The sequence below is a fragment of the Podarcis filfolensis genome (assembly GCF_964270895.1).
Source record: "Podarcis filfolensis genome assembly, chromosome: 2".
NCBI classification, from domain to species: Eukaryota; Metazoa; Chordata; class Lepidosauria; order Squamata; family Lacertidae; genus Podarcis; species Podarcis filfolensis.
In genome coordinates this window covers 14,888,494-14,907,959 of record NC_139605.1, presented here as the reverse complement: position 1 = coordinate 14,907,959, position 19,466 = coordinate 14,888,494, and the positions used below count along the sequence as shown (strand labels likewise).

Below are 19,466 nucleotides of genomic sequence, written 5' to 3'. Positions count from 1 at the left end.
GGGGCCTCCTGCTGCCAGAGCACGATTTCTGTTCTCATCCTGAAGCAAAGTTCTTAACCTGAAGCACTATTTCTGGGTTAGCGGAGTCTGTAACCTGAAGTGTATGTAACCTGAAGCGTATGTAACCCGAGGTACCACTGTAATAAATTATTATTATTATTATTATTATTATTATTAAGCGGTGCTCTCACCATGAGGATGCACTCCCAAGCCATCCAGCGAATCGGCAGCACTGCCCGGCCCTGGATGCGGTAATAGTCCCCAGCGTAGAGGTTCCGGCTCATGCCAAAGTCAGCGATCTTGATGGTGAAGCCTTCGCCCACCAGGCAGTTCCGCGTCGCCAGATCCCGGTGCACGAAGTTGAGAGAGGCAAGGAACGCCATTCCTGAGGCAATCTGGGCCCCCACGTGGACCAGGGTAGGATAGCTAAGTAGCAGAGAGAGAAAGAAAGGCACGTCAGGAACACCCCCCTGAGACCGAAGAGATGCAAGTGATATTCCCATCAGACACTGGGGTAGCTCTGTAAAGTGCTGCCTCCAGGGAACGCAACTAATCAAATTAGGATGCAATTGAATGAGACGGAATTTTCCCTCAAGATTTTAGTGAATTATGAATCCAGAGCATAGCTGTCAATGTTTCCCATTTTTTATGGGAAATTCCCTTATTCCGAATAGGATTCCTCGCAAGAAAAGGGAAAAGTTGACAGCTATGATCCAGAGGAACATCAAAGCTCACTCTTTGCTGGCTGGGCCCAGGACTTTTTACTTTGGTAGGTCTTGGCCAGGGAGAACACAGAGAGTTCGAAATTGAAATTCATCCTTTGAAATTAAAGACTCAGGTAGCTGCTTTTAAAATGCTCAGCTACAAAGCCTTGTTCACGAATCCTCAAGCTACACTGTTTAGGCACCGGCTTGCCATACACAATAGTTTTCTACCACTTAAAAATAGTAATGGCCCTCTTAAATGCAGAAGCAAGTGCTGGAAAAAAATTCTGAAAGCGTAGTGTCTCTGTTAACCTCTTGCCTCGGAAACGTCTGAAAAATAACTGCTGCACCTGAAGTGCACACCTGACGAGCGACACCATCAGGGCAGGACTTCCAAGGCAAAACGGCTTGGATTCTGCTACCATGGAATCACAGTTGGAAGAGACCATGAGGGCCATCTAGTCCAACCCCCTGCAGTGCAGGAATCTTTTTGCCCGACGTGGGGCTCGAACCCACAACCTTGAGATCTCATGCTCTACTGACTGAGCTATCCCAGCTTAGAGTTGGTACCCGATTGTCGGCTTCCCGCTGGGGCTCCCGCCCAGCTTGTCTTCCATCTCATGTCCGCTGAGGAACTGGTTGAGGTCTCCGTTCTCCATGTACTCCGTGATCATGCACAGGGGGTCGTCTCTCACGCAAACGCCCAGGAGCCGGACGATGTTGAGGTCCTTCAGGCGAGACATGATCTTCACCTCCTTCAGGAAATCGTTCCTTGACAGGCAAGAAGAAGACGTTACAAGGGATAAACAAATAAAAGGGTTCTGCATATCAAAAGGTGAAGGTGCAAAGAAAAAAAAGGGTGATTGGCAAAACCTGACAAATCAAAACAAAACAAAACAAAATATTATTTATATCTAGCCCTCCCCAGCCAAAGCCAGGCTCAGAGCGGCTAACAACAATAAAAGTAACACAGCATTCTAAAATCAATTCATTATAAAATCAAATTAAAATCAAATTAATGGCAACCATTGGGCTAGAGTTCTGTGAGGATTACCAAAGGAGGAGGTCAGGCTGTGCCTTGGCCAAAGGCCTGGTGGAACAGCTTTGTCTTGCAGGCCCTGCGGAAAGATGCCAAGTCCCGCAGGGCCCTAGTCTCTTGTGACAGAGCGTTCCACACAGCTGAAAAAGCCCTGGCTCTGGTTGAGCCACATCTTGCAATCGTGAAGCCCGAATTCTGCAAACTGGTACAAATTAGGCAACTGACAAAATCTCGATTGCCCAGAAACGTTTGGGAAGTGCTGCCTCAGCACTTGTGACAAGGTGCCCCACTCATAGCATCTCCCAGGATGGTTTCAAGCAGAGGAGGTGAGATAATGGTGGTCACAGGGCTGAGACCAACTGTTAGGTCCCTGCCTAACTCAGGGCCTGCAGCCCAGCCAGGGACAATCACATCCCTTAAATCACACCAGCCCCTGCTCAAAGGCAAGTCAGAACAAAACTGGAAGCAGGAGAATAAAAGTATAGAGAATAGAGGGGAATTCAGGATTGCAGAGATCCCATTAGCAGATGTTTTGAACATGAGGCTAGATAAATCTCTTCCAGAAGAGGGCCTGTCATTCAGTTAAACCAGGCATAGGCAAACTCAGCCCTCCAGATGTTTTTTGGGACTACAATTCCCATCATCCCTGACCACTGGTCCTGTTAGCTAGGGATCATGGGAGTTGTAGTCCCAAAACATCTGGAGGGCTGAGTTTGCCTATGCCTGAGTTAAACTGTGGAATCTGCCCGCACAGGAGGCAGGTGGCGGCCACCAACTTGGATGGTTTTATTATCACATTTTTGTATTGCGTTAGATTGTTACAAGATGTACATTTTTTGTTCCTTCAGCTTGCAAACCGCCTTGAGTATTGTAAGATAGAAAGATGGTATACAAATTAAAAATGATGATGATGATGATGATGATGAGGTCTGGGCAAAATTTATGGAGGATCAGGCTACCAAACTACACACACACACAGAGAGAGGAGAGAGAGAGAGAGAGAGAGAGAGAGAGAGAGAGAGAGAGAGAGAGAGAGGCAGAGAGGTTTGTACACTTACCTCGCATTCTTAGTGGCGTCAGAACGTAGAATCTTCACAGCCACCAGCAGAGGGCGCCCCTTGCGTACATTGAAGGGGAACTCCAGGCTCGGAAGGTCCTGAGGGTTTTCCACTTCACACAGGTGGACCTTTTTAAGGGAAAAAACAAACCTGGTGACTCTGGGGGGAAGGAAGAGAACAAGAAACCAGCCTCATCTTTCCCCCCCCCCCCCCCCCCCACTTTCTCCATCACTTCGTGGCTGCATTGCAAAGCAAGCAGGGCCGGTTGTGACATTCCCACGCTTCACGTGAAAATGCACTTGAAGAAGAAGAGTTTGGATTTGATATCCCGCTTTATCACTACCCTAAGGAGTCTCAAACAATCTCCTTTTCCCTTCCTCCCCCACAACAAACACTCTGTAAGGTGAGTGGGGCTGAGAGACTTCAGAGAAGTGTGACTAGCCCAAGGTCACCCAGCAGCTGCAGGTGGAGGAGCGGGGAAGCGAACCCGGTTCACCAGATTACGAGTCCACCGCTCTTAACCACTATACCAGCCTGGCTCTGGTTGCCAACTGTTGAGTACCAACTCAACTCAACTCAACTCAACTCTGGTTGCCAACTGTTGGGTGTTTTACCTGCCCATTCGGTATTTTAGCTCAGGTTTTGTAATCAGGAAAGTTTGTAAAAACTGCACATGTTTGCCAGGGGTTCCCCCCCTCCTCCATTGACTCCATTCCCTTGATCAGTTAAGCTCCACCCCCTTGTGGCCTAAACTCGCCAAGCTCCACCCCTGACGTTCCAAAATCGACACTTATGGCCCCACCTACTGACCTGTGGCTCCACCCACTGACCAGATATTTTTACCTTAAGCAAAAACAAAAACAAAAATGTCCCACCCACCCGCTCTGGGCATCACAGCACCCACCATAAAAAATAAAGAAGGGGTCAGAAGTCAAAGGCTTCTGGAAATCTGTCACAAGTGCAGGGAACTTGTGGCTCTCAAGATCAGCCCCAGTCAGCATCACCAATGCTCAGGTATGATGGTGGTTGTAACCCAGCCATACCTGGAGAGCACAGGCCATCTCTACCCTTGGGGGGGCCAGCTTCCCAGGCTCTCAACTGCTACGTCTTTCCTGGCCTTGTTTTTCTCTTGGCCCTCAACTTATTATTTACTCTTGCTTCAGCACGTGGCGCAGGTCATAAACAGAGGAGCTTTGCGAAACAGATTTGTCCTGAGCAGATGGGACGTCTTCCAAGTGCAAAACCTCAGCATCACTTAGCATGTTCTCGCCTGACATTTTTAAAGCCCTATGAAAGTCCGTGTAAACTAAGAAGCAGAGGTTGATGAACGTATCCCCACAAAAGAAAACTGCCCACTAAGAGCTATTGAGCCTTGGCGATGCGCTTAATTATAGGGCTGACTAACTAAGGAACGTCAATTACACAGCACGGAAACACAAGGGAAGGAGGACGAGGGCAAGCAACACTGTCTGAATAATCTCGGTTACATGCATACAATTTCTGTTGCTGTAATGGATTTGAGCGTGGTTTTTATTTTGAGAATCATTTGCAAGCTGCTTTGAGATCCTCTCAGGTCTGTAACATAGGATATGGTATTTCTCAATAATTTTTTAAAACCTTGCACTTTAATAATAATAATAATAATAATTAATAATAATAATAATAATTTTTATTTATACCCCACCCTCCCCAGCCAAGGCCGGGCTCAGGGCAGCTAACAAGCAATAATAAAAACAAGTTGAATGAATACAACTTAAAAACAAGATTAAAATACAACATTAAAATACTGAAACATTAAAATATTAAAATTTGGCATGGCCAATAGCCAGTGAGGAGGAGGAAGAGGATTAAACTAATCAGCTGATTTGTTACAAAAGTTAACTCCAATGGAAATAAATAAAGCATAGATTTAAACCAGCATAAAAAACAAAGCAAAGAAGCTCATTCGTATTTTAAAAAGGCAGGGCTAAAATATCTCACCCACTGAAGGAGGCCACAGATAACCAAAAGCCCAAGTTCTTGCCTGGTGCCTAAAGTTAAGTCATGACGGCACCAGGCGAGCTTCCCTGGATAGTGCATTTCACAAGCAGGGAGCCACCACTGAAAAGGCCCCTTCTTGTGTTGCCACCCTCCAGACCTCCCCTAGAAGGGGGCACACAGAGACAGATTCAGGATGGCATTGGGTGCCACGCTGCAGGCGCCAAGACAATGGTCTAGAATGGAGCGTGAGAGGTGGGGAGGAGGCACCAAATTATGGTGCCACGCAGGGCACAGCTGAAATTTGAGAGCCCAAAGTCTGCCACAGGCACAAAGAAGGGCCTCAGATGACCATTGCAGGGTCTGTGGTGGCTTTTTTCACGGGGGATTGGGGGTGTTATTAGGCTGTCGTTTTTATTCTGATCATATATGTTGTGATCTTTTCTGTGAATGCCCTGAGACCTCTGGGTATAGGGTGGTATATAAATTCAATAAATAATAATAATATGGGGAGAGGTGGTCCTGTAGTTCACATGGGGATGACGGGAGCTGAAAATTCAACAGGATGTGGAGAGAACCACTTTGGCTGCCCCTGACAGAGGCAATGCAGAGTTGGTGCACCAGAGGTCTGACTCAGTGAAATGTACAGTGGTACCTCAGGTTACAGACGCTTCAGGTTACAGACTCTGCTAACCCGGAAGTAGTACCTCGGGTTAAGAACTTTGCTTCAGGATGAGAACAGAAATGGCGGAGGCGCGGCAGCAGCAGGAGGCCCCATTAGCTAAAGTGGTACCTCAGGTTAATAACAGTTTCAGGTTAAGAATGGACCTCCGGAACAAATTAAGTTCTTAACCCGAGGTACCACTGTACATTTCCTGCGTCCCTTCCCCTTGTGCTCTACTGTTTTGTTTCTTTAAAAGTCCATCCCGCCTTCCACAATCATCCACAGCAGCCTTCATCACCTTAAAAAACATCCTTCTACACCTACAGATGGACTCACCTCTCCAAACTGCCCTTCGCCCAGCTTCTCCTTGAAGACGAGCCTCTCCCGGGGGAACTCGCCCAGTGCCATGTCCTTTCCGGCGAGGGCGTCCACCGCGATAGCCGGGACCGCGTAGGTGTTCCCGCCGGTCACCCCTTGCAGGTTGATGATGTCGGCTTCAGCGTAATGCGGAACGTTGTTCTGGAAGCCTGGCTGGCTTCCCGCGGTTTCTGGTTCCATGTAGTCAGCGCCACACGCTGTGGGAAGGAAAGACAGGGGTAAGGAAACATGGAGCGAGTCCACTTTGCCCAGCTAACGCGGTGAGATTATTTGCCCCGCGCTGAGGATGGCTGCTTTTTGCAGGAACCCAGCAGCCGTGTCAAACGCAAGAGCCAGTTGGATCTCAGCTCTGGGCAGAAGGGACCCTGCACAAATCCTCGCCCCCTCCAGCCACCCCCGGAAACTGCTGCGTCGCAGAACCTGCAAAGCGGAAAGTTGCAACGTTGTCTGAGCCAGAGAGAGAGAGAGGTTAGCCATGCACAGGATAGACAAGAGGGAAATGAACTGGGGACAGACATATGGTGTGTGGGGAGGGTGGGTGGGAAGAGAGATGGAGACAGACAGCGCCCCCTGGCAGGAGAGGGGGAGAAATGGCAGTAGGCAGAAGGTTCTCTCAGCTTGGAATGTGGCCACCCAGGTTTTTCCCCCGTCGCGCCACACGAGTTTGGCCGCCCTCCTTACCATTGGTGTTGATTGGCTTAACCCGGTTGGGTGGCGGGAAAGCAGGCCTTCCCATTGGCTGGGCATAAGTGGCCAGGAAGAGGTGGTAAGCCGGGTTGCTGAGCAGCAGAGCTGTCGGGAGAACGGGGAGGGCGGGCGGAGAAAACAAACGGGACGGATGAGGAACGGACAGACGGATGGAAGGACGCACACGGAAGGGAAGGCGTGACACAGAGAAGAGGCAGCGCTTTAGGGATCCCTGTCCCTTGCCGGGGCGCTCTCGTCCCAAACACAACAGCCAGAGACACAGACACCAAATGACGTGTAATATAATAATGGCGACACGCCATCGTTAGCGCTTCGGAGAGAAGGAAGGAGTCTTGTCCAGCCCTCCTGCACTAACTCACTCCAAGTCCTTGCAAGGAAGCCAGTAAAGCCTTTAAAGCCCTATGCGGCCTAGGACCCATGTACCGACAGGACTGCATCTCCTGGTATGCCCCGCGGAGGACCTTAAGGGCCACAAATAACAACACTTTGGAGGTCCCGAGCCTCAAGGAGGTTAGATTGGTCTCAACTAGGGCCAGGGCCTTTTCAGCACTGGCCCCGACATGGTGGAATGCTCTGTCAAAAGAGACTAGGGCCCTGCGGGACTTGACATCTTTCTGCAGGGCCTGCAAGACAGAGCTGTTCCACCTGGCCTTTGGTTTGGACTCGGTCTGACTCTTATGTTTCCCTCCCCTTATGGTCTTGATTTATCAGCTACTTTAAAATGAGGCTGCATTTTAAATTGCATTTTAACCTGTATTTTAAATTATTATTATTATTATTATTATTATTATTATTATTATTATTATTATTATTATATTCCTGTCATCTCCCGGTTGGGCTGGGAAATATCCCCTGCCTGATATGAGAGGTGGAAGAAACCAAATGTCAAGGAGAAGGGTTCTGGACTAACCATCCTTCGGGGGTTTCATGTCACGCTCCGGGAGAGCACTTTCGCCAAGTGATCCTTCCCTCTGGCAATCTGAAGTGGTGTGGTCCAAGAAGAGCTTCGCCAACTTGGCTCTTGTTTCTGTAAACTAGGCCTTGGGCTACAACTGTAACTAATCTCTGGGTAGTTGGCAGAAATGTGGGGTTCTCTGCAGGGTGGAGTGTGTATGTGTTGAACACACAGTGACCATGGGATGGGCACAGAACAAAATGCGGTAATGGTGGGAAGGGGCAGCCACAGTTGCAACGTGTGGTGTAGTGGTTAAGAGCGGTGGACTCGTAATCTGGGGAACCGGGTTCGCGTCCCTGCTCCTCCACATGCAGCTGCTGGGTGACCTTGGGCCAGTCCCACTTCTCTGAAGTCTCTCAGCCCCACTCACCTCACAGAGTGTTTGTTGTGGGGGAGGAAGGGAAAGGAGAATGTTAGCCGCTTTGAGACTCCTTCGGGTAGTGATAAAGAGGGATATCAAATCCAAACTCTTCAAATGAGCAGAGAACACGCAGGATCCTTATTCTCCCTCCCTCTTCATATTTTTCAATTTTTTAGATGTTCCTTTTGCTTCCTTTCCCAGTTCTCCTCTCCGTTTTTTCCTCTCTCAATATAACGGAAAAGCACTGAGCAAAGCTAAACGCCCGTCAAAATGACATAGTCCTTCCTAGACCTTGACTTCCTAGATGTCAAAGAGAACAACAACTACCAGACCTTTAGAAGACATCTGAAGGCAGCCCTGTTTAGGGAAGCTTTGAATGTTTGACGCATTACTGTATTTTAATATTTTGTTGGAAGCTGTCCAGAGTGGCTGGGGAAGCCCAGCCAGATGGGCGGGGTATAAATAATAAATTATTATATTACATTATTATAGACTGCACCACTCATAACCACAAGCAGTGTCACATTATCAAATGCTCATTCGTGCAAAAGGTTCTTCCTTGCATGTAGACAACAAGCACATAAGGAGAGAAACCTAGCCTTCTTCTTAGTGTGCTAGTTCTCTTTGCAAGGGGCTCCTTTTATGCAATGAAGCGTTATAAAAGCTAGCCCACCATTCTGCTGTATGAATCGGTATAGGCCCTTGTGATGGTTTTGCTGGACATATAGCTTGGGCCACTGATTCCTGGCTCCTTTTAAAAACACTCTGCTTCCTTCTTTCCTTCCTTGAATGTCACCCAGACATTCACAGCTTGCTATCAGTTCACAGCAAAAGCCCAGAATTTACAGCATATTGTATTGACACATGCAAGCAAATTCCCCCCCCCCAAAAAAACCCCCAAAAAAGTTTGTGGTGACGTTGGACTTGATTCTTACATCTCCTTCCCACAAGCCTTGGACACCCGCACCCCTTTCTCCCTCTGCCCAGCCTTCTAGACATCCCAAGAAACCCCACACAATTAGAGAGCTGTTCTATTATTATGAGAGTTAATCACAGGGGCTGCACAATCTGAGCCATTGCTTGCCGGAATTGCTGAACTGAACTCCAAGAGACCCCTGCATAAGATTAGCAGTGTGTTCCACCAGTAAAAGAGGTGTCTAAATACATTACAGAATTATAGTGGCTGGCAGCACTGCCTGTATTTCACAATAAAGCAGCACACTTCAGTTGGGAAACTAGTCAGTAAAGCTCTCCATTAACAATGTGGTGAATTTTAATCCATGTTAAAAAGGCCTGCCTTGTCGTCGTTTATTAAAGGCATTTTCTCTCTGGTTTGTTATTCTAATGGGAAATAAAAATAAAATATTAACGACCCCCTTTCCTTTTAACCACAAAGTGGTAGTTTTGGCTTGTTCCCAACATAAATATCTCTTCACAGTACCATAAAGCGTCTCCATCTTTATTAACTTTCAGGAGGAATTTGAAAACATTCCTGTTTCCCCAAGCACTTGATGGCTGAAGATTACTGTTGCTGAAAAGCCCTGAAATCACTGGGTGGAAGAATTTAATTTTTTGAATAATTAAAAAAAAAAAAACCTGCAAGTGGTTTCAAAAGGTTTTTAACGGTAACTGCTTTTCTATGTTTTTAACTGTAATTGTTTTAAGACTATTTTAGAACGTTTTCATTTTCAAATTGTGTATCTGTTTGCAATCCTGGGTAAGATATAAATTCAATAAATCAATATGCGAGCACCTAAAATGATAACTCGGAAAAACAGAAATACATTATAACGAGTAGAATGTGTCCTTTTATTTAAAATGCATCTCTGGGTTATTTGTGGGGCATAGGAATGCGTTCATTTCCCCCCAAAAAATATAGTCCAGCCCCGCACAAGGTCCAAGGGACAGTGGACCAGCCCCGACCAGCCCCCTGCTGAAAAAGTTTGCTGACCCCTGTCTTAAACTGTGGGGCACGCACTCTGCCCTTCAGGTGCAGCCCTTCCCCTCCCTAATGAGACTTCGGTGCTTTGACAGAAGCTCAAGATTCTTCCTAAGCAACCATGGTCCCTTTCAGCACAAAGCGAGGCGAGCAGCAGTCTCCCACACCTCCCAACGGCTGGGCCGAGTCCGCTCTGAGCTTTCGGCAAACATACCGCAGAAGTGTGGAATTTGGTGCTGGACTGAGAATTCAACACCCCAAGAACAAGAATGTTCACTTGAACAAGCGAGGCAGGGAAGAATCGCCCTATGATCTGGGCAAAGGGCCACAACGCAGTAGCAGGACACCTGCGCTGCATGCAGAAGGTCGCTTCTGCTCAATCCCTCCAGTAGGGACTGGGAGAAAAACGTTATCGGAAACCCCAGACAACCACTTCCGGTCAGGGTAGACAATGCTGGTCTAGATAGGCCAATGGTACAAAGATCCAGTGGAGGAGCTTAGGTTTTCTATGTGCTCCCTAGCTCTGACCACTTACCTAGGTGTCCATGAGGCATTTGGGTTGCTCTGGCCCTCAGACGTTCCCATCTAACGCCACCCCTACAAAAGCCTCTCCCAACGGTTCTCCTCTTCTTCTCCTCTGCAAAACCACCACGTCCCCCCTGTTTTAGTTCAGCTCCTCCCTCCCCAAAATCCCACAACCGGCCCCTCACCGGAGTTCTCGGCGCTGTGGGGCAGATCCGGCAGTTTCATGCGGGCCCTGTTGGGCTCCTGGTACTCCGTCTCCCCCGAGTGGATGCGCTCATAGCGGTTCGAGTGCCGGTGGGAGCCCATCGTGTTGTTGATGACGATGGTGTCGCTTGGCGCCGAGAGGTGGACGGTGAGGTCGTCGTCCGAGATGCGACGTTGCGCCTAAGGGGCATGGAAGCGTCAGTCGCTCGAGAGGCCATGACAGAAGTGCATATACACAGCGGGCCTCACATTGCTCAGGCCCTCAAGGCATTAATTCTCCCAATTCTACTTCGTCTTCGAGAAACTGAGGGGAGTCTTGACATGCATCCCTTTATTTATACCTTGTCTTCCTGTCATGGTGTTGTCCAGGCGGCCACTCACCAAGCACTGACCCAACCCAAACTTGTTGAGCTTCCGCAAGGTGCTGACTTTCTGTGTCTTTGGACCCTACCATGGGACTTTAACCCCACAGATTCTCCTGCCACCCCCTCCTCAGATCATTCCAGAACTATTGGCTCTCTCTCGGCCTACCTAGTGGTGGATCCCAAGCTGGGTCCCTCAGAAATTTATCAGAGGTTACTTTATGAGGAGATTGGTAATGGCAGACAAGCTGCCCCAAAAGACACCCCCCCCCTCCAGTCATACATTCAATAAATACAGTGGTACCTCGGGTTACAGACGCTTCAGGTTACAGACTCCGCTAACCCTGAAGTAGTACCTCGGGTTAAGAAATTTACCTCAGGATGAGAACAGAAATCACGTGGCGGCAGCGGGAGGCTCCATTAGCTAAAATGGTACCTCAGGTTAAGAACAGTTTCAGGTTAAGAACAGACCTCCAGAATGAATTAGGTTCTTAACCCGAGGTACCACTGTAATGACAATCATGTTCATTGGCTCTCTGTGGCCAGTCCTCAGTGCCCTCCATAACCAATCTTCCTCTGCATGTTGTAGGGGAGTTGCAGGGCACATTCTGAAGCTGTTTCCCATTCAGGTAGGCTGTTAGCTGGGCCCAAGAGGCCTAGTGCCCCTTGTAGCCTTTTAAAGGTGCCCTACAAGTGCACCCCAGAATCCCAGCAGACCTAAGAAAGCCAGTGTCATTCCGGACAAGGCTCCAGCATCCCCATGGCCATGAAGCTAACGGGCTGGTTTTGGGGCAGGCACTATCACTCAGCCCAACCTACTCTGCAGGGTTGTTGTGAGAATAAGGGGCTCTCCAGGGTCTCGGGCAGAGAAAATTCCAGCTGATAGCCTTTTAACTGGAGATGCCCTACTGCATCCAAAGCCACCTTTTCCCACTGAGTGAGAGGCCCTACCCTGATCAGTGAGTCATGCAGAGATGCAGCAGGTGGGCTCCTCAACAGGGGAGCGATCCTTAATTCTACATGCTCTTAAATGCACTTAAGCAGATGTGGATTTTTAAGTTGCCCACTCCGAAGCGGTAAGACCACCTTAATTTGGGGCCATCGAAACCATGGCCACCCATTGAATCATCCTTCCCGTGATGCAGCCCAGCTTACCTTCCCCAAGATCTTCTGCCAATATTGCCGCCAGAGGATGAGGAAGATGACAACCAATAGGAGAAGGATGATGGCCACCAGGCACCCAATCAGGATGGAGGTGTTGCTGTTGTCGTCCTTTGCAATGGGCTGCCCTGATTTTGGTTCCCCTTGACTTTCCAGATCTTAAAAAGAAACAGAGAAACATAATAATAAAGTCCATTCATGGCCTCCGAGCGCCGCCATTTTGAAACAGGTGGAATTTTGGGCTCAGGGTGGGCGAAATTATTCCTTAGGTAGCTTTGCTCTCAGCTTTGAGGGCTACTCACCTTGGAGCGTGAGGTTTGAGCCAATGTTGGCTTTTTCGTTCTGCGCAGAACCCAAAGCCGGTGAGATGGGAGCGTCGTGGCCCGAGGGATGAGGCAGAGCAATCACTGGAGGGCGGCGACTTGAGGCCGAGAAGGAGGGGTCATCCACAATATCTGGAAGGAAAAGGAAATGTGAAGGATAACCAAGTGACGAAAGGAGTGGATACGACAAATAACTGTAACCACAAATGTGGCATAGCAATTAGAGCACTGGGCCAGGACCTGGGAGACCAGAGTTCAAACCCTCGCTCAGCCTCTTCTGCTCTCCACCTGCATGGCTCTCCGCCCAGCCAACCAACCCCAACTCACCAGAGAGAAAGCCAACTTCACTGAAAAGCATCCATTCGCCGGCAAAGTGGAAGTGGCACTGGACGAACTTGCCGAGCCGCCCTCCCAGGTCCACCGTGAGGGACCGGGCGCTGGGATCCCTCACGTCCACGGCAAGTTGTTGCGAGACAGGCGTGGGCTCCCAGGCTGTGGCCAGGCTGCGCTTGAAGAGGCAGTCCACCTGCCGGAAGACGCTCACCCCGTGCGTGTGCATGTTGTTGCAGTGGACCTGGGATGGGCGGGGAGGTTGGATTGGGGCAGCGGGAGGAAAAGAAGAGGGTTAGAGGAGAGGCCATTTTGAAGCAAGCTTATTCCCCTGCCATCCCCATCATTGTCTATAGGTTGATCGCAACTGAACACTCATTTTACTCACACGATCGCAAGCTTACACGGACCATGAATAAATAAATAGAAAGGGAGACCCTTAACTTTTCAGGCTTTGGAGCCTCTTGAGATTTTGTGGGGTGTCCCATGGGGTTTTGCCTGCACACAAAAAAGACTTCTAAGCCTTTTGTCTTGCTTACCGGGCTCTGGGTCATGCGAAGCCTCTGGGAGGCTCCCATGAGATCTCACAGGGCCATGAGTCTCAGAGGCCTTCCACAACCCTCCCCTAACCCTGTGAGCAGGTGGGCCAGCTCTATGGGGCTGAGGCCTCTACAGCCATACACACCCATGTTTGTTAGGATTGAGCCCAGCCCCTGCAATCTTGTGGGGACAGAGGAGGCCTGGCAGGAAGCCACCCCAAGCCATGAAGTCTGGGAAGACGCCATGCAGACCAGTGCATGAATGTCGCATCAGAAGGAGGCCTGGTCAGCCTCTTCTGATGCGACAGTCATCACGCAAGCAGCGTGCAATGCCCATGATGACACGTGTGATGTCACACACACAATGCACATCACATGATGTCAGCCCCCCCCCCCAAACACATATTAGGCGCAACTCAGCACCTGTGCCTGTAAGGAAGGAACAGGGTTTTAAAAGCTGTTCATGTTACAGGTTTTCCTTATTTGTCACAGGAGGAAGGTGGGTTCCTGTTACACAGTTCCCAAGCGTTAAAGGCCAGGTTAGAAAGCGCGTCTATCTGAAAACTACTGAAGGAGGTTGGTGGGATGACGATGGGTGGTTAGATGGAGAAGAGGGAGCAGACTGGAAGGGGGAGATGTCAGCAGCAGGAGAGGTGACAGGGTTTAGTGAACAGGAAGAGGCTGCGGCAGAGAGCAGTTCAGACTCTGACTCTGAGGCTGAAGCAGAGGCTGGAGGGGAGAGTAGCCAAGAAGCAGAGTGGAAACAGGGTGCTGAAGAATATAGGGTGTCTCCCCCTATTGCTGCAACCAGCTCCCCTCTCCTTCAGTCCTGGCAACGGCTTCATCGGGGGCAAGACCTCCTGGAAAGAGCCGCTGAGACCACTAGGCCTGAGCTGAGTTTTGCTTCCTCGAATCAAGAATTAACTGCACTGGTCTCAGGTGACTTATTGTTTTTGTTGCTGACCCACACCTGATTCCAACGTTGACACTCGCTTACCTTCATGTAAGTGAAGGCTCTGAGCTGGTCAAACTCAAACTCCATCTCGACGAAGCCCTTGGGGAAAGAGCTGTTCCTCCAGCCTACATAGTCGTACCCTGGCCAGACGCGCAGCTCTTTGTTGTGGGTGAAATCGTCCAAGCCAACCACCCCATCGGTCAGCTGGCCAAGGCCCCCAAAATGCAAGCTGTGGTTAGAATGGAATAGAATAGAGTTGCAAGGGAGTCACTAAGGGGGAAAAGTAAACACTGGGCACTTGGGTCGAACCAAGGCGCCCCTTAAACGTCACACTAGTGTGAAGGAGAGTGCATTTCTATGTGTTCGTTCTAAATATTGACCTAGAATTGAAAGACCTGCAACCGTATGGCCAATGCCATGATCAGCAACACAGGGATCTAGCAGGTGGAGATGTAAGATACAAACAAGATTCCGCCTGTTTCCTGGGTGCAGGGAAGGAGCTGTCAGGGCTTAATTATCTGGAGCCACCTGGCTGGCTGGAAGACACAGCAGCCCTTCCACCATCCTCTGATCAGAGAACGAGTCCCCCGAGTGTCTCCAGCTTCCCAGCCTTGCAGAAGTCAAAGACTGCAAAATAAGCAAGGGCTCTTTAACCGCCCAGTCGGTTCCTCCAGAGCTGAATGCGCTCCAGGTCTTGGCAGCCTACAGGAGGCTTTGGTTGGCTCCAGCTCCCTGCTGAGACAACATCTTCCGTGGCAGGCTCACAGGAAGCCAAGTCACAAAGGGGAAAGCAGATGAGAACGGTACCTTGGACAGCTCCAAGGGGGACCTTGCTGGCCAAAGTATAATCCAAGAGGAAGATGCTTCAGCCAGTATGGTTTACCTGGAGCTGCTCAAGGTCCTTATCTATGCTCTCGCTCTCCTCTGATGTGTTTTTGACTTGCTACCTGCTTTCCCTGTGAGACTCAAGCTCCTCCAGAACCAGACAGGTGAGGCTGGCTGTGCAGGAGAGAAAAGGCCCCATGCCATGGGAAAGACCCACACAGTTGTGCCTTCATCCTGGCTTCGGGTCTTTCGATGCTACAGCTACACTACAGGATCAAGAACACAGAAAACTTGGCTGCCGCAGCACAGATATAGTGTTTAGAAGGTTCCTCAATGTTTTCAGAATGCGGCTGGTGTGGCAGAAGGTGTAATAAGGCAGGTGGCCAATATGTAGCTAATAATTTTTAGACACCGTTATTTAGTTTTCTTCTCTCACTCAGCCCCAATCGTCTCTTCTTTCCTTTTTCTCATGCAGTTACCGTATTTTTCGCCCTATAGGACACACTTTTTCCCCTCCAAAAATGGAGGGAAAATGTGTGTGCGTCCTATGGGGCAAATGCAGGCTTTCGCTGAAGCCTGCAGAGCGAGAGGGGTCGGTGCGCACCGACCCCTTTCGCTCTCCAGGCTTCGCGGACCTCTCCGCAAGCAGCGGGAGCGCTCCCGCTGCTTGCGGAGAGTTGCCAGCATGCCGAAGCCTGCGCGCGCTGAGCTCAGCGCGCCCAGGCTTCACGGACCTCTCCACAAGCAGCGGGAGCCAGCGCTGGGCTCCCACGGTTTGCAGAGAGCTGCCTGTTTGGGGGCTGGGGTCGGGGGAAGCTCGGGCCTCCCCCGCCCCAGCCCCGCGCCTGGGGGGGGGAAATAATTTTTTTCCCTTTATTTCCCCCCAAAAACTAGGTGCACCTTATGGGACGGTGCGTCCTATAGGGCGAAAAATACAGTATCTATCGCTATGGGTCACCCACCTAATGCTGGGTCCTCCTGTTAATGTTCTTGTTGCTCATGTCTGCATTTTTTTCCAGCACAAATCCTGTCATAGTCCTATCTCACCTCCGTTTTATAAAAAAGGCAACCCAGGCTGAGAACGTGATTTGCCCCAGATGACACCCTGAGCTTCCGGCTGTTTTAACTCCACAACTATTACACAATGAGAAACTCTTTTTGGGTGGAGTCACACAATCAGCTTGCAGCCCCATTCACAAGGTGACCAAATGGAAGTTCCCTTCCTGTTTTCTCAGGAGATGAACAAAACGTCTGAACACATTTTGAACTGCAACTCCATAATCCCTGGCCATTGGCCACGCTAGTAAGGGCTGATGGGAGTTGTAGTCATAAACATCTGAAGACCACCAGGTTGAGGGAAAGCTGGTCGGTCTAACATAACCCAGTGAACTGACAGGTGATGAAATCTTCAGATGAATCATGTGATGTCTGCAGCTGTCATGTGACTAACCTGGTCACCTGAACCCACCCTTTGAAGCTGAAGTTTCAGGCTGGGATTGCCGTGCTTTTAGGGCCACCCAAGCACAGAATTCAACAACAGGGGGGCAGGGATGTTCACTCACTCACTTGCTGACGCTGTGCCCATCGTAAGTGGAGTCATTCAGGTAGACCGGTTCTGGAACTAGAGGCATGACCTGGCCGAGAGGAGCCGTGTACGACTGAAGTCCATCTGGTGGAAGGAAACAAACACATTCAGAAGAAGACCTCAAGCTCCTGATCCTCAGGAGGATCAAACTTCATGTGCAGCAAAGGCTATTGGGTATGTGGAGCAAACCCCAAGGGCATGTGTACAGAGAGGGGGTGAGGAAAACAGGAACATACGAAAGAGCCTTCTGTTGAGTCAGACGGTTGGTCTATCTAGCCTAATACCATCAAACCTGATGCTGTCCAGGTATTTTCCTTGAACTATAACTCCCATCAAGCCTGGTCAAAGGGTTGGGATGATGGGAGTTGTAGTCCAAAAACATCTAGGGGACTCAAGGTTGGGGAAGGTTGCTCTAACCACCACATCGCACCGGCTCTGCATATGCAGGTGAGTGCAGGAAAAGAGCTGGACTGTGTTGCTGCGTAAAGGACAAAAAAATAATCAGCTGGCTCACCTTTCCAGACGCAGCCATAGAGCTCCACGCGCAGGCAGACACTCATGACTCGGTCCGCACGTGGGTAGAAGCGGACATAACGGGCAATAACCGGGGGGCCCAGGTCCTTCAGCACCACTTCTTCTGTATTTTCATTACCCGAAATCACCTAAGGGGCAGGAAGTTAGTTTTCTGTCATTGTTCGGGAACCTGCACAGGCAATGGCAATTCTGAGCTTTGGCATTTGAATAAAGACATTGGTGGAGTTTTTAAAGCCATAGATGGGCAACCTGTGGCCTTCCAGGTGCTGCTGAACTCAGACTTCCATCAGCCCAATCCATCAGGGATGACAAAAGCTATACAGTGGTACCTCGGGTTACATACGCTTCAGGTTACAGACTCCGCTAACCCAGAAATAGTACCTCGGGTTAAGAACTTTGCTTCAGGATGAGAACAGAAATTGTGCTCTGGCGGCGCGGTGGCAGCAGGAGGCCCCATTAGCTAAAGTGGTGCTTCAGGTTAAGAACAGTTTCAGGTTAAGAACAGACCTCCGGAACAAATTACGTACTTAACCCAAGGTAGCACTGTAGTCCAGAAACAACTGGAGGGAGTCACACTAGCCATCTCTGGTTTAGGCAGCATACGGTGCATTGTCAGGACTATAACTGGGAAGTAGCGCATAAGCAAAGAGATCGGCCTACCATACTAGGAAAGGTCCTCTCTATTTACAGTGGTACCATCAAACACCTGGAACCTCCCTTCCCTTGTCAACTACTTTAAGTGCTTCTCTAAACGTTTCAAACTCTGCCCTAAAACAACGGTAAGGTTGCCTGGCAATTAAGATTATTTTATGAAAATCCGTCTAATTTCGATCATTGAAAAATGAAATGTTTACCTGTATTTTAAAAAATACAGAATAATAGGTAAAGGTAAAGGGACCCCTTACATTATCTACTTGCACTTTGATGTGCTTTCAAACTGCTAGGTTGGCAGCAGCAGGGACCGAGCAACAGGAGCTCACCGCGTCGGCCGGATTCGAACTGCCGACCTTCTGATCAGCAAGTCCTAGGCTCTGTGGTTTAACCCACAGCGCCACCCGCGTCCCTAATGAATAATAAAGCCTCTGCCATAATAAAGCCTCTGCAATTCATCAAATTTATGCCATCATACAAATTTACCCCATATATGCGATTCCACATTTTGTAGCCGTCCACTAATATTTCTTTAAGCAATGACATCGCAACTTAGCCTAACATTTGATCACACGAGCGGTGAATGCCATGCCTTCCGCTAGCCCCACCTCCCCGCCTCCCATTGGCTGCCTTCACCTGCGCTCACTTTAGCTCCACCCCTTGCTTACCTCGTTGCCCCACCGGTCCCGCCAAGGCATCCAGCGGTGCCCATCCCGGCTATAGTGTAGCCGGTAGGAGCGGGCAAACTCTTTGCCGTGACCGCTCGCATGGCGACCCTGCGTGCCCACCAAGGTTAAGAAGTGCAGCCGCCGCAGGTCTATCTCCAAGTACTCTGCATCATTAGGGTAGACAGGTCCTGCAGGGCACCAGGCTCCATCTCCCTCGCTCAACACCAACCTGGAGAGCAAGAAAAGGGAGAAGACGGAAAGGTGGATATGTTAACGAACCTGTATTTGGGCAGGGGCACATTTCACAAATCACATTTAAGTCTCCTTAGCACCTCTTGCAAGGGACGCAGGTGGCGCTGTGGGTTAAACCACAGAGCCTAGGACTTGCTGATCAGGTCAGCAGTTCGAATCCCCGTAACGGGGTGAGCTCCCGTTGCTCGGTCCCTGCTCCTGCCAACCTAACAGTTCGAAAGCACCTCAAAGTGCAAGTAGATAAATAGGTACCGCTCCGGCGGGAAGGTAAACGGTGTTTCCGTGCGCTGCTCTGCTTCGCCAGAAGCGGCTTAGTCATGCTGGCCACATGACCCGGAAGCTGTACGCCGGCTCCCTCGGCCAATAAAGCGAGATGAGCGCCGCAACCCCAGAGTCGGCCACGACTGGACCTAATGGTCAGGGGTCCCTTTACCTTTACCTAGCACCTCTTGCATGCTATTTTTCTCGCACGCCAGGTTGAGCAGACCCCCCCATCCCTCCTTGGATGGATGTCCACAATGTCGAACTGAAGGAATAAGAGGGCAATAGAAAGACTACGCCAAGAAGAGTTGGGGTAAGAACACGACCCTATTTCACACTGCTCTTTATAGGGAAGGCGTCCAAGAACGACAGTCGTACTGGATGGTGCCACGCGTGTTCACGTGGAAGGACATGTGGAAGGCCTAAACGGCCTTGGCCCAGTATACCTGAAGGAGCATCTCCACCCCCATCATCCAGCCCGGACACTGAGGTCCAGCTCTGAGGGCCT

General features: G+C 49.8%; 1 protein-coding gene across 7 annotated transcripts in view; it reads right to left on the bottom strand.

The window, feature by feature from the left end:
• The window catches only part of DDR1 (discoidin domain receptor tyrosine kinase 1), a 96,792-nt gene that overhangs the window by 6,991 nt on the left and 70,335 nt on the right, over positions 1-19,466 (bottom strand). For 4 of the 7 annotated variants that reach the window (XM_083600623.1, XM_083600624.1, XM_083600621.1 and 1 more), the window contains exons 4-15: positions 18,446-18,674; positions 17,107-17,254; positions 16,574-16,676; positions 14,225-14,411; positions 12,686-12,932; positions 12,338-12,490; positions 12,030-12,193; positions 10,494-10,692; positions 5,779-6,017; positions 2,802-2,929; positions 1,275-1,475; positions 192-426 (exon numbers count right to left, since the gene is read on the bottom strand). In XM_083600623.1, coding sequence (XP_083456749.1) covers positions 192-426; positions 1,275-1,475; positions 2,802-2,929; positions 5,779-6,017; positions 10,494-10,692; positions 12,030-12,193; positions 12,338-12,490; positions 12,686-12,932; positions 14,225-14,411; positions 16,574-16,676; positions 17,107-17,254; positions 18,446-18,674 — 2,233 coding nt within the window. Of the gene's footprint in view, positions 1-191; positions 427-1,274; positions 1,476-2,801; positions 2,930-5,778; positions 6,018-6,501; positions 6,613-10,493; positions 10,693-12,029; positions 12,194-12,337; positions 12,491-12,685; positions 12,933-14,224; positions 14,412-16,573; positions 16,677-17,106; positions 17,255-18,445; positions 18,675-19,466 lie in introns of all 7 variants that reach the window. The other 3 variants (XM_083600620.1, XM_083600618.1, XM_083600619.1) reach the window with 1 other exon arrangement.